This window comes from Procambarus clarkii, chromosome 42, assembly GCF_040958095.1.
Source record: "Procambarus clarkii isolate CNS0578487 chromosome 42, FALCON_Pclarkii_2.0, whole genome shotgun sequence".
Taxonomy (NCBI): domain Eukaryota; kingdom Metazoa; phylum Arthropoda; class Malacostraca; order Decapoda; family Cambaridae; genus Procambarus; species Procambarus clarkii.
Genome location: NC_091191.1, coordinates 33,692,179 through 33,709,830, shown reverse-complemented (window position 1 = coordinate 33,709,830; position 17,652 = coordinate 33,692,179). Strand labels below are relative to the sequence as shown.

The following is a 17,652-nucleotide window of genomic DNA, read 5'->3' as shown; positions in this document are numbered from 1 at the left end:
TCCTGTCCTGCATTCTCTTTAGGTCAGTAATTTTTGCAACTAGGACCTCCTCGATTGCTCGTGGGCCAATGGGGGCACCCAGGAGAGTGCAGTCCGGTGGCTCGACAACGAGAATGTCTGGAAGAACATTTTGTATTTGCCCAGTGATGTCTGGGTTGCGGGAGATTATTTCACATTTGGATGCATTGAGAATGAGGCCTAAGGCTGCTCCCTGCTCCTGGATTTTCCTTATATCCTCCAAAATGGTTTCCGGAGTTCCAGCTAGAGTGCCATCATCCAGGTACCAGATGTTTAGCTCGCTTGTCAGACTATCAGTGACCTCTTTGATAGCTAGGCAGAAAAGGAGGGGGGCTAAGGGGTCACCTTGTTGGACACCTTCACAGGAGTTTATTTCATGCTCCCCAAAAAGAAGCTTAGAGTCCCCACTGTAGCACGATCGGATGAATGGGTAAAGGGGACGGAAATGGTTGTGTACAGCCCTGAGGACAGCGTCTCGTCTGACTTGATTGAAGGCATTTTTGAAGTCAAGCTTTACTAGTGCCTTCTGGTCCGGGAGATCAACAATGTAAGCCCGCGCTGCATGTGCTGCAGCTTCACAACCTAGGGGAATCCCAAACCCGAGCTGATGAGGTTTCAGCAAGGTGGCTGCTTCCTGGCTGATAGATCTCACTGCAGCCTTAGCTACAAGGCGTCGGAGGGTGTTGCCAACAGCAATGGGCCTGATACCCCTATCCTTCTTCTTTAGAGCACAGAGTGCTGCTCCATAAAAGACAGACCTGATGTCCTCAGGGATGCCGCCAGCCAAACACATGTTGGAGAATCTGGTAAGTTCCACTAGAAGGTCCTTTGCAGCATCTCCAAGCACCGGGTTCAGCATTTGTTTGATGTGCTGGGGTCTTAGGCCTGTAAAGCCCCCTGCTGAACCTGTTGGGAAAGACATGGCTGCTTTGTACACCTCAGATTCTAGAACAGTCAAGGGTTCTATGCCAGCATTGTTTTCCTGGGGATCCCTGCTGCTGTCTGGGGCTCTGGGTGGGTGTTTGTCTTGAAGAGCCTCTGCTGTCGTGGCATTCCTGGGGGCAATAGTGTCATCGCTGGTCATGATTCTGATGGCACCTGTGGTATTGCCCTCTTCTATTTTCCTGGTGATCTGTGCTCTCATTTTGTGGTTCTCAGATGAGTTATTGTTGGTGGTCCTGCGGCTGGTGTTCTTGGCACGAGGGGGGAGGCGGACCAGGTTGTCTGCTCTGGGGAATTCATTAAGTGCCCTGATTACAGAGGTTGCTAATGACTTGTCTCTCCTGGGCGGTAATGCTAGGCATGCATTCCCAAATAGAAGGAGATTGTGCCACGATCCAGAGGTTCTGGGAGCATTGTTGACCTTTGTCAGCAGACTGGTGAGTTTGGCTGCTGCTTGATGACGGGCAGCCTTGGGGATGTGGGGCAAGGTCCTGGTGGACGTCGCTTTGATTGCTTCAAGCAGATTATCTGCTGAAATGAAGTTGAGGGAGGTATTGTTCCTCGCTCCTGCAGCAGGTTGTCCATCGTCACTGCCCCGGGGCAGGCGCCTAGACCCTAGACAACCACCTGAATTGAGAGAATGATATATATATACATATATATATATATATATATATATATATATATATATGTATATATATGTATATATATACATATATATACATATATATACTTCTCAGTATATATATACATATACCAACTTCTCAGCCTACTATACAAGGCCCAATTTGCCTAATAAGCCACGTTTTCATGAATTAATTGTTTTTCGACTACCTAACCTACCTAACCTAACTTAACCTAACTTTTTCGGCTACCTAACCTAACCTAACCTATAAAGATAGATTAGGTTAGGATAGGTAGGGTTGGTTAGGTTCGGTCATATATCTACGTTAATTTTAACTCCAATAAAAACACGAAGACCTCATACATAATAAGAAATGTATGAGGTCCTCAGAAAAAGACCTCATACAAATAAGAAATTTTCTTTCATAAGAAAAAAAATTAGAGAAAATATATTAGTTCAGGAAAACTTGGCTTATTAGGCAAATCGGCCTTGCATAGTAGGCCGAAAATTGCATTCTGGCTACTAGGTACGACATATACATATATATATATATACATATATATATACATATACACACATATATATATACATATATATATATATATATATATATATATATATATATATATATATATATATATACATATATATATACACATATATATATATATATATATATATATATATATATATATATATATATATATATATATATATATATATATATATATATATATATATATATATATGTCGTACCTAGTAGCCAGAACGCACTTCGCGGCCAACTATGCAAGGCCCGATTTGCCTAATAAGCCAAGTTTTCCTGAATTAATATATTTTCTCTATTTTTTTTCTTATGAAATGATAAAGCTACCCATTTCATTATGAATGAGGTCAATTTTTTCTATTGGAGGTAAAATTAACGTAGATATATGGCTGAACCTAACCAACCCTACCTAACCTAACCTAACCTATCTCTATAGGTTAGGTTAGGTTTGGTAGCCGAAAAAGTTAAGTTAGGTTAGGTTAGGTAGTCGAAAAACAATTAATTCATGATACATGGCTTATTAGTCAAATCGGACCTTGCATAGTAGGCTGAGAAATGCGTTCTGGCTACTAGGTACAACATATATATATATATATATATATATATATATATATATATATATATATATATATATATATATATATATATATATATATATATATATATATATATTTATATATATATATATATATATATATATATATATATATATATATATATATATATATATATATATATATATATATGTCCCATATATATACATATATATATATATATGCACCTAGTTCAACAGGCACGGGTACATGATCCAAGCTTCACAGACTGCACAACCAAATGGGTCTCTCTCGCAGGACCAGCACCCCAACCACCGCCTTCTGAAGCCCATAAGCAATCCAGCTGGGATCGCCCCGTTGCCGACCAAGAAGCTGCGACTTTGCTAGAAGCTGCGACAACACCACATGACACTGCCTGATTTAGAGCTGTAGCAGCTCCCCATGCAGGTGATTTCCTATTAGCAACCCCAATGTCAGCAACCGGCACCCGTCTCACACCGCAGGCCCTCCGAATTGCCGTGGCTCTCCGCCTCGCTGCCCCAATCCACACCGAATACAGGTGTATTTGCGGCGAGGCAGAGGCCGACAGATACGGACGACATGGCCTTCTCTGCCAAAGGACAGGAGGATGGCATGCAAGACACGGCTAGGTCAATGACATTATTAAGAGAAGCCTTACCACAGCCGGTTGTCCAGCAGAGAGAGAGCCCCGTTACCTAATGTCCCCCAACTCTGATGAGCCTGTCGCCCAAACGGAATCACGGTGAACCCCTGGAAGAATGGTAGACAGTTGGTGTGGGACTACACTTGCATTTCAACTTTAGCCAATACCTATGTTGACTTCAGTGCTACACAAGCAGGAGGAGCTGCCAATCACCGGGAAGCGGCCAAGTCACGTAAATACAGAGACCTTGAGCACCACTACAATTTTCTCCCCATTGCCTCAGAGACACTTGGTGCCTGGGGTAAAAGTGCTGCTAGCTTTTTGAAGGAGTTCGGGTCTAAGCTAATCGAAACAACTAGAGACCCTAGAGCTGCCAGTTTTCTTTTTCAGCGCCTTAGTGTGGCAATCCAGAGAGGAAATGCTCACTGCATCCATGGTTCCTGCCCGCCATCTGAGGAGCTGGAAGAGCTGTTCAACTTGTGACAAGCAGCCTTGTACCCTGCATGTAATCAATATTGTAACTTTTTTTGTGTAATGACATTTTCAAATAAAGTTAGATAAATATACACACATACCAAAAGAATAGGAGTGGTAGGAGAAGAAAATATCAAAGTGTTCAGTGAGGATCCACATGGTCTTCTCTGAGTACTCTTTATTTTCTTCTCCGAGGCTATGGGCCCCTACACTTGCACCAGAGGTGGTACCCCTTCTATATATATATATATATATATATATATATATATATATATATATATATATATATATATATATATATATATATATATATATATATATATATCGTACCTAGTAGCCAGAATGCACTTCTCGGCCTACTATGCAAGGCCCGATTTGCCTAATAAGCCAAGTTTTCATGAATTAATTGTTTTTCGGCTACCTAACCTACCTAACCTAACCTAACTTTTTAGGCTACCTAACCTAACCTATAAAGATATGTTAGGTTAGGTTAGGTAGGGTTGGTTAGGTTCGGTCATATATCTACGTTAATTTTAAATCCAATAAAAAAAAATTGACCTCATACGTAATGAAATGGGTAGCTTTATCATTTCATAAGAAAACAAATAGAGAAAATATATTAATTCAGGAAAACTTGGCTTATTAGGCAAATCGGGCCTTGCATAGTAGGCCGAGAAGTGCATTCTGGCTACTAGGTACGACATTATATATATATATATATATATATATATATATATATATATATATATATATATATATATATATATATATATATATATATATATATATATATATATATATATATATATTCGTGTATACTGGCAGAAGGTTTTCTTTCAAATATGTTTCATTGAATATGACCGCATATTCTGTATTTATTTTTTCTGGTTTAGGGCTTCTATCCCTCTAACTATTTTCTTAGCATCAGGGCTTAGTTGAAATAGGGGTTCTGCAAAACTCATTTTCGTACTTTTAAGGTGAAGAAAAGAAGTGATTTACTATAGAATGTATTACACTTATTTATACAATTTGCACAACGTTTTGAACCTCCATGGTTCATTCTCAAGTGAAGAGATCTTACAATGCTGGTTGATTTTATACCCGCACTGGGTCAGGTGATAAGACAATAAAGGTGAAAACATGGGGATACATAAGGGATAAATGTGGGGTGAAATATAAGAACATAAGAGGTAACTGCAGAAGGCTTATTGGCCCATACGAGGCAGCTCCTATCTACATACAAAGATTAATCTAGTGTAATTGGCCTGTTATGTTGGACATTGTCTTCTGTGTTGGCATCGTTATGTTCTGGTCTTGTCCTTACTCTCATGGTGGGTACAGTAAATAGTTCCGTGATTTGGGTGTTCATGGTAGGTTGTTCTATTCTTATGTGAATTTCTTCAAGAATTTGTAATCTTCTTGCATCTTGGGTTTTGTCTATTATGCAGGTATTCTTGTTCAACATTTCTCTTGTTAGAGTGATGTCATGGGCTTGTCTCATGTGATTCCTAGGGGCACCGGATTGAAGATGGCATGTCAAACGCCTCGTCAGCTTGGTCGACGTCATACCTATGTACTTAGATTGAAGGTTACATCCTTCGTGGGGGCACGTGTACATGTATACAACGCTTGACTGCTGTAGAGGGTTCTCCGTCGGCTTCGGGCTGTTTTTGATAAGGAGTTCGGAAGTCTTCTTGGTTTTGTAGAATATTATCAGGTTTATGTTTTGGTTAGGAGTAGTGCTTTTTACTCCTTTTTGGATTATTTCTTTCATTATTCTTTCCTCCTTTATATGTTCACTGTGCATGGTTGATTTGTAATATAATTTTATTGGAGGTATTATGGTTTCTGTTCTAGGTTCTGGATTATACCAACGGTCCAAGTGTCTTTTTATAGCAGCGTTTATTTCCGCGTTGCTATATCCGTTGTTCATCAATACCTGAGTTACTCTTTAAAACTCTCTACTCACGTTGCTCCATTCAGAGCAGTGGGTAAGCGCTCGACGAATATAAGCATTGAGAACACTGGCTTTGTATCTTTGGGGGCACTCACTTCTACCGTTCAGGCATAATCCTATGTTGGTGGGCTTGGTATATACGTTGGTGCTTAAAGAGGTTCCTGTTTTTGTTATTAGTACATCCAGGAATGGCAGACTGTTATTTTCACTATTTTCATGTGTAAATCGGAGTACTGACTCTCTAGATGTCTTTTTAGGTCAATTAGTTCATCTGAGTCTTTTACTATTACGAATATGTCATCTACATAACGGCAATATACAGTTGGTTTTTGTCTGCTACTGAAGACCCTATCTTCGATGGTTCCCATGTAAAAATTAGCAAATAAGACTCCTAAGGGGGAACCCATTGCTACTCCGTCAATTTGTAAATACATGTCTCCTTGTGGACTGATGAAAGGGGCTTCCTTTGTACATGCTTCGAAAAGACTCTTCAAGTGTGACTCAGGTATGTCTAATATGGGGGTGCTCTCGTCTCTGTATACTCTGTCCATTATAATTTCTATGGTGGTGTCGACTGGGACGTTGGCAAATAGGGATTCGACGTCCAGAGAAGCAATGGTTCCATCGGGCTGTGTAGTTTTGATTAATTCTAGGAAATCTGCTGATGATTGTAGACTATAGTTGCTTGGAGTGTATGGAGTTAGGAGTTCGTTAAGTCTTTTTGCCAGGTGATAGGTTGGAGTTGGTATTTGACTGATTATTGGACGTAGTGGGTTACCTGGTTTGTGTGTATTAACATTGCCATAAGCATATCCTAAGCCATACTCGCCCTGGAGTTTAGTGAAATGAACACTACCTTTCTTTGCGTTGAGAAGCATCAAAAACGCCTTGAAATCGAAAGGCTTCTGGACGACATCCACATGTTAGAAGACAACAAAAAAGTCATCACCACTGACACACTTCAGGCTGAACTACTAACAGAAGCCGGGATAAAACGAGGAACATACTCATCAACAATCTTAACCCCAAGACTCAAAGAAGCAGCAAAACAGCTAAAAGAGCTGTAAGATGTAACAATAAGAAAAGCCGACAAGACAGCAGCGTATGTGTTGATTCCTACCCAAGAATACATGAATAAATTTAGCGACATCCATAGTGATGACACTAAATTTCAGCGACTCACGAGGAACCCTGTGGAAGACCTTAAACGCAAAGTGAACAAAACTATTACTGCAATCAACGAAAAGAAAGGTAGTGTTCATTTTAATAAACTCCATGGCGACTATGGCTTAGGATATGCTTATATCCAGATCATTTATTTCATATATTCACCCATGTGTTATTTTTTATATGCTTAATGTAGTTTTCGATAGTAAACTTCATATCATTTTACTGATGTGTTTACGTGCGTCCTCCATTTCTCTTTGAGCATTTTATAAGTGATACTATATGCACCACACTATGATCATTATTATTCATATTATGGAAAATATCCTAGTGACTGGCAGTACTTGAGTACACTGATATTTATGGAAACGTGCCCTTGACTGGTAATTCTGAATCAACACTGTGAATGTGGCAACGTACTAATGCTGGGCGACACAGAGTTTAACCACTGAACTGCTTTGCTGGGATGCAGAGTTACAAACCCAGCTGGTGACCTTGTGAGTAATTGCGTGACACACGTGAGAGACAAGTGACCTGTGACCCCTTTGTTACGGCGAGCAAGACTCAGAGGAAGTGTTGTTGCTGAGTGAAGCAACATCTTAAGGTTAGTACTGAGTTTTCTTTCACTCTTCTGTGGGACACGGCCAGATCGCTAGTAGCGTTTCCGCCCGTGGTTCGAGTGAAAGGCTCCCAGGGCAATCAGTGGCACCCAGGTGTCTAGGAGCAATGGGACCTCGACAAGACTACCGAGGTTCCTGTTCTCAACAAACATTGGGATTCAATCCATTCTTCCGTTAAGGAGACTTAGTCATAAAATAATTTTTCATCACGTCTCTTCAGAGATAAATTTGTCGGACCATTTACTCAAGCAAAAACAGTCATTAATTACATGATCTGATAATACAGGAAAAAAACAAATATAATGCAAGACAGGTATAATGCAAGATCTGATAATACAGGAAAAAAACACATATATAATGCAGGACATCAAATAGCCCAAACACTTTCGCTTGTTACATTATCAGGAGTAGAGAGGTAAAGCAAATTACATGACAGAGGATTATATACACAAAATGTAAGTTTACATACAAACGAGGCTGGTTTACCTACAACTTCATGAGAAACAATGTAATACACAAATCATTTTCCCGTAGATAAATAGGAATTTTAGTTTTAACAGTCGGCAAAGTTACCCATTCCGCTCGTTGAACAGGAACGAGCAGTCTTTGCACAAGTTAAGAGCTCACCTCGTCTATGTACGCGCTCTTCCGTCTGGCAGGAGCTCGCTCCCATTATGAAATATTAAAAATCATACCTTTGGGAGCGTTTTGCTTTTGTTGTCATGGCGATAATACGAAGCTTTGAGCATGTGTTGGCTCTTCGGGAACTTGGTAGGAGATTGAAGTGACTGTGTGGTTGTGGTACTTTACCTTTGGGCGTGTCCTCGGAGATGGTGGTGGTGGTGGTGTGGGAGGGGAAGTACGGAGCGTTGTCGTTTACGTCCTTGAGGTTGACGCGTACGTCAGTGTGCGTCTCCAGCTCGCCATCCGTCGCAGTTACCCGCAGTCGCCACTGAGCCCGGCCGTGGGGTGGGTCACGGTCCAGGGGCTGTAGTATGGGCATGGGTGGACACGTCGTGTTAGTGTGGACAACACGAAAAGTTAGACACGACGGACATAACATGAATGATTGTTGGTATGGAAAACCAGGACTTCAATATCCCAATACAATACCCACCTGCTATTATACATGAACTGATTTCAGTGTTAATAGTCTGCTTTTTGAAGTTTCTTTTAAGTCATTTAAACTAATGAAACGTTAACGATTACTTTTCTCCTTCCACTGACACAATGTAATTGGTTTCGGCCACTTTCGTGGTAAGCGAGGTCAATATCAACACACACACACACACACACACACACACACACACACACACACATGGTGTGTGTGGTGGTGTGTGTCCGCTCTCCATGGTGTATAACAAATCACTGGCAACAGGGGAACTGCCAGAAATTTGGAAAGCAGCTAACGTAGTCCCGATATACAAGAAAGGGGATAGACAGGAGGCACTGAATTACAGACCAGTGTCCCTAACCTGCATACCATGCAAGTTGATGGAGAAGATTGTGCGAAGAAAGCTAGTGGAACATCTGGAGCGAAAGAACTTTGTAACACAGCATCAACATGGATTCAGGGATGGCAGGTCCTGCCTCACAGGGTTACTTGAATTCTACGACCAGGCAACAAAAATAAGGCAAGAAAGAGAAGGGTGGGCAGACTGCATATTTTTGGATTGTCAGAAAGCCTTTGACACAGTGCCACACAAGAGGCTAGTGAAAAAACTGGAGATGCAGGCTGGAGTGAAAGGGAAGGTACTCCGTTGGATACAGGAGTACCTAAGTAACAGGAGACAACGAGTCAGTGTGAGGGGTGAGGTCTCAGATTGGCGAGACGTTACGAGTGGAGTACCGCAGGGGTCAGTTCTTAGACCTATACTGTTTCTGATATATGTAAATGATCTTCCAGAGGGTATAGAATCGTTTCTCTCAATGTTTGCCGATGATGCAACAATTATGAGGAGGATTGAAACTGAGGACGATAGTAGGAGGCTACAAGATGACCTAGACAGACTGAGTGAATGGTCCAACAAATGGCTGTTGAAGTTCAACCCGAGTAAATGCAAAGTAATGAAACTAGGTGGTGGAAATAGGAGGCCAAACACAGGATACAGAATAGGAGATGAAGTACTTAATGAAACGAACAGAGAGAAAGATCTAGGAGTTGATATCACACTAAACCTGTCTCCTGAAGCCCACATAAAAAGAATAACGTCTGCGGCATATGCGAGGCTGGCTAACATCAGAACAGCGTTCAGGAACCTGTGTAAGGAATCATTCAGAATCTTGTACACCACATATGTAAGACCAATGCTGGAGTATGCGGCCCCAGCATGGAGCCCGTACCTTGTCAAGCACAAGACGAAGCTGGAAAAAGTCCAAAGGTATGCCACTAGACTAGTCCCAGAACTAAGAGGCATGAGTTACGAGGAAAGGCTGCGGAAAGTTACGAGGAACGACAGAAGAGTAAGGGGAGACATGATCACAACCTACAAAATCCTCAGAGGAATCGACCGGGTAAACAAGGATGAACTATTCAACACTGGTGGAACGCGAACAAGGGGACACAGGTGGAAACTGAGTACCCACATGAGCAACAGAGACGTTAGAAAGAACTTTTTCAGTGTTAGAGTAGTTAACGGATGGAATGCATTAGGCAGTGATGTGGTGGAGGCTGACTCCATACACAGTTTTAAATGTAGATATGATAGAGCCCAGTAGGCTCAGGAATCTGTACACCAGTTGATTGACAGTTGAGAGGCGGGACCAAAGAGCCAAAGCTCAACCCCCGCAAGCACAAATAGGTGAGTACACACACACACACACACACACACACACACACACACACACACACACACACACACACACACACACACACACACACACACACACAAGGGAATCTCAAGGGAATCGACAGGGTTGATATAGACAGGCTGTTTAACACAAGGGGAACACGCACTAGGGGACACAGGTGGAAACTGAGTGCCCAAATGTGCCACAGAGATATTAGAAAGAACTTTTTTAGTGTCAAAGTGGTTGACAAATGGAATGCATTAGGAAGTGATGTGGTGGAGGCTGACTCCATACACAGTTTCAAGTGTAGACATGATAGATCCCAATAGGCTCAGGAACCTGTCCACCTGTAGATTGACGGTTGAGAGGCGGGACCCAAGAGCCAGAGCTCAACCCCCGCAAGCACAACTAGGTGAGTACAACTAGGTGAGTACACACACACACACAGCAGCATCAGTTGCCTGCAGGAATGGCTCAAGACTCTTAATCATGGGCGATTTCAACCATCCAAAGATAGACTGGGGAGAATGGGGACCCACATGGTGGTGCAGATACATGGAGAGCTAAACTCTTGGAAGTGGCAACAAGGAACTTTCTGAGCCAGCATGTCAGGGAACCCATAAGAGTGAGAGGCAATGATGAACCAGCTAGACTCGACTTGATATTCACCCTGAATGAGTCAGAAATAAGGGAAGTCAAAGTTGAAGTCCCCATAAGAATGAGTGAGCACAGTGTACGGACTTTTGAGTACTTGTTGGAGGTAGGGAGAACCTATCCAAGGATGGGATCGGAGAGAAAAAAACTAAATTATCGAAGAGGAAAATATGACGAGATGAGGAACTTCCTCAGGGGAATACCATGGGAAACAGAACTTAGAGACAAGACTGTGCAGGACATGATGGATTTTGTTACCCAGAAATGCCAGGAAGCTGCAGACAGGCTTATCCCGGTTCAAAAGGAGAGAAACGAAAAAAACAGAAAAACCCATGGTTCAACCAGGAATGCAAGGTAGCGAAGCAACTGAATAAAAGAACATGGAGAAACTACAGAAATAACAGAACACCGGAGAGCAGGGAGAGATAGCAGAAGGCCAGAAATGAGTACCTCAGAGTGAGAAGGGAAGCAGAGAGACAGTTCGAAAATTACATAGCGAGTAAAGCCAAGACTCAACCAAAGCTGCTCCACAACCATATCAGGAGGAAAACAGCAGTGAAGGAACAAGTGATGAAATTGAAAAAAGGGGAGAACAGATACACAGAATGACAAGGAGGTGTGTGAAGAACTAAACAAGAGATTCCAAAAGGTCTTCACAATAGAACAAGAAGAAGCCCCTACACTAAATGAGGAGGAGGCAAATCAAGCAACCTTGGAGGAATTTGAACTCACCAGTGATGAGGTGAAAAGGTGTCAGCTGGAACTGGATGTGACAAAGGCTGTTGGGCCTGACAGAATCTCACCATGGATACTAAAGGAAGGTGCAGAAGCACTAAGTGTTCCACTCTCTATGGTGTATAACAGGTCACTGGAAACAGAAGACCTACCAGAAAGTTGGAAGACAGCTAACGTAGTCCCAATATATAAAAAGGGTGACAAGCAAGAGGCACTGAACTACACGCCAGTTTCCCTAACTTGTATACCATGCAAGGTAATGGAGAGGATCGTGAGGAAAAGGCTCGTAGAGCATTTGGTGGGAAATAATTTTGTAACGCACCACCAACATGGGTTCAGAGATGGTAAATCGTGCCTCACAGGTTTACTAGAATTATATGACCAGGCAACATAAATTAGGCAGGAAAGGGAAGGTGTGAGCCGACTGCATTTTCCTGGACTGCCAGAATGCCTTTGACACAGTACCCCATAAAAGGCTATTAAAAAAGTTGGAGCAACAGGCAGGAGTAAAAGAGAAGGTGCTGCAATAGATAAGGGAGTACTTAAACAACAGGAAACAGCGAGTAACGGTAAGGGGGGAGACATCAGATTGGCGAGATGTCACCAGCGGAGTCCCACAGGGCTCAGTACTTGGACCCATCCTGTTTCTAATATATGTAAACGATCTTCCGGAGGGTATAGACTCATTCCTCTCAATGTTTGCTGATGATACAAAAATATGAGAAGAATCAAGACGGATGAAGATAGACAGAGACTACAGGATGACCTGGACAAACTGGAGGAATGGTCTAGAAAGTGGTTGTTAAAGTTCAACTCAGGAATATGTAAAGTAATGAAATTAGGCAAAGGGAGCAGGAGGCTGAACACAGGGTACCACCGGGGAGGTGAATTCCTGCAAGAGTCAAATAGTGAGGGGTTGATATCAAACCGAACCTGTCCCCAGAGGCCCACATCAAAAGGATATCATCAGCGGCATATGCTAGACTGGCCAACATAAGAACTGCCTTTAGAAATTTGTGTAAGGAATCGTTCAGGACCCTGTATACCACTTATGTCAGACCAATCCTGGAATATGCAGCGCCAGCCTGGTGTCCATACCTAGTTAAACAAAAGACAAAGTTAGAGAAGATTCAGAGGTATGCCACCAGGCTCGTCCCGGAACTGAGAGGAATGAGCTACGAGGGATGGCTAAAGAAGCTGAACCTCACGTCCCTGGAAAACGGAAGAGTAAGGGGAGACATGATAACCACCTTCAAAATTCTCAGGGGAATTGACAGGGTGGACAAAGACAAACTCTTCAGCACGGGTGGGACATGGGAACAAGGTGACACAGGTGGAAATTTAGTACCCAGATGAGCCACAGAGATGTTAGAAAGAATTTGTTCAGTGTCAGAGCAGTTAATAAATGGAATGCATTAGGAAGTGATGTGGTGGAGGCTGACTCCATACACAGTTTCAAATGTAGATATGATAGAGCCCAGTAGGCTCAGAAATCTGAACACCAGTTGATTGACAGTTGAGAGGCGGGACCAAAGAGACAAAGCTCAACTCCCGCAAGCACAATTAGGTGAGTACACACAAAATGCTTATTTTGGAAAACTGCAATAATAAAGAACTCAAGAACCACCTGGACGCGGTAGAAATATGGGTCGCAACATTAGTGCAAACTACCGTAAAAGTTCCTGGATCCACCATGTAGGAGACAAAATGTGGGAAATAAGAAAGATACATCAAGACGTCTCGTCCAGGTTTTCTTCCCCAACGAGGCGGATAGTGAGATCTTAGAGTAAGAAATTCCATTTGGAGCCAATGATCTTTGCCTCCTAGTCTTTTATAATAGTGTAGAACTTAAGGCAAAATCAAGACGATTTGAGAAGTAAAGAAAGCAATAAAAGCCTTCATAAATTCTATAATACATAATGAAAGAATACCTGTAGTGGTGAGACGTGATTTTTTGTTGTATCTTGAGGTCATTGTATTTGGTTAGTTTTTTATGTTTTAGCTCCGTTCCTACTTTTACCCAAATCGATTATTTTCCACATATACCAGATTGCTATTAACATAGGTTTCTTGGTCACGGATGGCGCAACAAACCATGGAAACTTCAGGTGTGTGAGACTGAGATGATTGTGCTTGCGTCTTCTTGCAGGTGTGTGCGACATAGACAACAGTGTTAGTGTCTCCTAGCAGGTGTGTGTTTATGTGCGACCAGGACTGTGTGTTGTGCATATTAAGCTGTTATGAACGCTTTCACATAAGATCATTCTTATTCTGAATTATTTGTAAATCACTTCGTGTAAATTATAGTTTTAACGTTGGCTTCCTGTAAATCTGGACTCTTTAAACCTTTAAGACAATATAAGCAATAATCTCGTCTATAAGACGGATGGTCGCATATCCTCTTCCCTAAATAAGTGAATTCATATGTACCTTAACGAGACGTGCAATATACAGGTCTATCAACACATAAATAAAAACGAATACTTCATGATAAAAAGAAGAACGATTGTCGTATCAAACATCTTTACTCTTAATTAAAATCCACTTCACGTTTCGAGTACGTCGTCGTATTCATCATCAGATCTAAAATACAGAAATATTGACCTAGCGTTAAGTCATGAATTCAAATTGATCCGCAAAAGAAGAAACTAATACTGAATAAGGGCTATTTACTACAAGACAAGATATAAAGTAATGACCCAAATTAAAAGAAAAAAAAACAAACTAAAAAATTCGACTTACCTGACGATTTAAAAATGTAGGATTTCACAAGTACTTAACAAAGACAGTCAGTACTAATTCGAAATTACAGTTGTAAACAAAGTAATTCAGAAACTTATTCAAGCAAAAAATAGTTAAAACACATTATAGATTACCAATTACACACTTTATAAAAACTCAAATATTACACAATAATAAACACCAAATATACTCAGTACCTTAATATATCAGAAATAAATGTAAGACAAGACCTCACTCAAAATAAGCGCCAAAAACTCAAATCAAGGGGGCGGAGACTAAAAATAATAGAGTCAAGAAGCAGCACAAGCAAAAGGAAAATATAAAGTAAGTAATTATCAAAAGAAGGCACCAAACCGGGAAGGCTATGTAGAACCATCAAATGAGCAAAATAATCAGAGGGCGCTAAATATCACCAAGGATGCCAATACGAGAACAAAAACGCATAAGGCGAACGATATCAAAGGTATCCGAGTCACCAAGAATTCTATTGAGGGACAGGTGACCGCGAGGGGCGGTCGGAAAGCAAGACATACGCTCGTCCTGGAAGTCAGGACATTCAAGAAGGACATCCATGACCGTAAGAGGGACAATGCAACTAGGACAATAAGGAGCTGGGCGGCGCTCCATCAAGTGACCATGGGTTAAGCGAGTATGGCCAATACGCAACCTCGCCAGAGCTGTTTCCCATCGCCAGTTACGGTGGTAGGAGGATGGCCACGAGGAAACACAACATTTATGAGTACGTAGTTTGTTACCAGTAACAGACGACCAAGAAGCCTGCCAACGGGTAAGGATAGAGGAATGGATAACCGGGTAAAAGTCGGAATATGGAATACCTTTACGAGAGACGGGACAATAGCGGACAGCTTCCTTGGCGGCAGCATCCGCACGCTCATTTAAAGACACACCAATATGGCTGGGAACCCAACAAAACTCAACTGATTTAAATTTACTGTGAACAAGAAACAGCCAATGCTGGATCTCGACAACTACTGGATGAACTGGATTAAAGGACCCGAGAGCCATGAGGGCACTACGAGAGTCAACAACAACTACAAAGGAAGACTGACAACGAGAAAGCAGGAGACGAAGAGCATAGAGAATAGCATAAGGCTCCGCTGTAAAGATGCTAGTCTCCGGAGGTAAGCAACACATATAAGAGCGATCAGGAAAAACAACAGAGTAGCCAACACCGTCCGCTGACTTAGACCCATCGGTGAAGACAGAAATGGAGAGGAAGTGAGAAAAAAAGTGCTCAAGGAAAAGGCGTTTTAGAACCGTAGGAGGGGTAAAAGCTTTAGTGATACGGGTCAAGGAAGTACAAAACCGCGGAAGAGGGACTCTCCACGGGGGCAAAGAAGGAACAACATGAGGAGAAACATTAGAAATATGAACGGAAAGAGAATCCTGTAGGCGAGATAACCGGACAGAAAGAGGGAGGTGGTGAAGAGGAACAGGAACCGCAGGAGGGGTAAAAGTTAAAGCACGACAGAGGCGAGAGGAAGGATGTTGTAAGGACCGCGCAAGATAGCGAAGACAGTACTAATCATGGCGGTCTTGGAGAGACAGGAAGCCAGTGTCAACATACAAGCAAAGGACGGAAGTCGAACGAAAGGCACCAGAACTGAGGCGCAACCCAGTATGGTGCAAAGCATCAAGACGGCGAAGAGTAGAAGGAGAAGCAGATGAGTAAGCAGGGCAACCATAATCGAGCTTAGACAGGACGAGAGAGGAATGTAAAGCAAGGAGAGTGCACTTATCTGCCCCCCAAGAAGTATGGGACAAGACCCGAAGGAGGGTAAGGGCCTTAGAGCACTCAACACGGAGGTAAGAGATATGGGGAGACCAAGACAAACGAGTGTCAAGGAATAACCCCAAAAGCTTCGCGGAATCTTTGTACTCAAGGGGATGACCATAAAGTGACAAAGAGGGACGAAGAACGACCCGTTTCCACGTAAAAGTCATGGCACAAGTCTTAGAAGTAGAGAACTTGAACCCATGATCGGTGGCCCAAGACGACACGGCATCAATTGCAAGTTGAAGCCGGGGCTGAAGGAAAGGCGAATCATCACCCTGACAGCAAAGGGTAAGATCATCGACATAGAGAGCGGGGAAGACACCTGAAGGAAGAGAGGAAAGAAGACAATTGAGGGTAACCAGAAAAAGAGTAGTGCTCAGAACACTACCTGGGGCACACCTTTGTATTGCTGAAAAGAGGCAGAGAGAGCGGTACCAATGCGCACCCGAAAGGAACGACGAGAGAGGAAGCTGCGGAGAAAGAGAGGGAGATGACCACGAAGGCCAAAAGAATGAAGTTGAGATAGAATATGATATCGCCAAGTGGTGTCGTAAGCCTTTTCCAGGTCAAAAAGGACGGCAACAACGGAGGTCCTCGCAGCAAAAGCAGTACGAATATGGACCTCCAAGTTCACCAGAACATCTGTCGTGCTGCGGCACTTGCGGAAACCAAATTGAGAAGGGGAGAGGAGGTGACGGTGTTCCAGGAATCACATCAGACGAACGTTAACCATACGTTCAAAGAGTTTGCAGACACAACTTGTGAGGGCAATAGGGCGAAAGTCCTTAGGGGAAGTACCCAGAGACCCCGGTTTGCGAACAGGGAGGACAACGGCATCGAGCCAGTCCTCAGGGACTGACGACGACTCCCAGATCCGATTATACAGACTCAGTAAATACTGAGACGTGCACGGAGGGAGATGGCGAAGCATCTCATAATGAATACCATCGGAGCCCGCCGCCGTAGAACCGCAGAGGGCCAGGGCAGAACGAAATTCAGAGAGAGAGAAGGGATCATTAAAGGGAAGCTGAAGACGAGTGCAGAAATCTAAAGGACGAGACTCAAGGACAGGTTTACGAAGAAGGAAAGATTGGGGAAGATGAAGACCAGAGCTAAAAGAAGAAAAGTGGGAACCCAGTTCGGAAGCGACCTGCAACGGGTCCGCCACAAGAGTATCATGGAGGTGAAGGACTGGTGAAACATCGGGAATGAACTTACCCGCTATCTTGCGGATACGCTTCCAGATCTGGGGCAGAGGAGTTTCGGACGTAATTGTTGATACATAGGATGCCCAACATTCACGTTTAGCCATACGGATGGCCCTACGGGCCACCACACTCGCTTTCCGAAAGAAAAGAAAAGAAT

The 17,652-nt window shown here is 42.7% G+C and overlaps 1 protein-coding gene across 1 annotated transcript in view; it reads right to left on the bottom strand.

Annotated features, from left to right (window-relative positions):
• Positions 1 to 17,652, bottom strand: part of LOC123749975 (putative neural-cadherin 2) — a 248,062-nt gene that overhangs the window by 151,579 nt on the left and 78,831 nt on the right. The window contains exon 4 of the mRNA XM_069339741.1: positions 8,379 to 8,556. Within this exon, the coding sequence (XP_069195842.1) occupies positions 8,379 to 8,556 (178 nt within the window). The remainder of the gene's footprint in view (positions 1 to 8,378; positions 8,557 to 17,652) is intronic.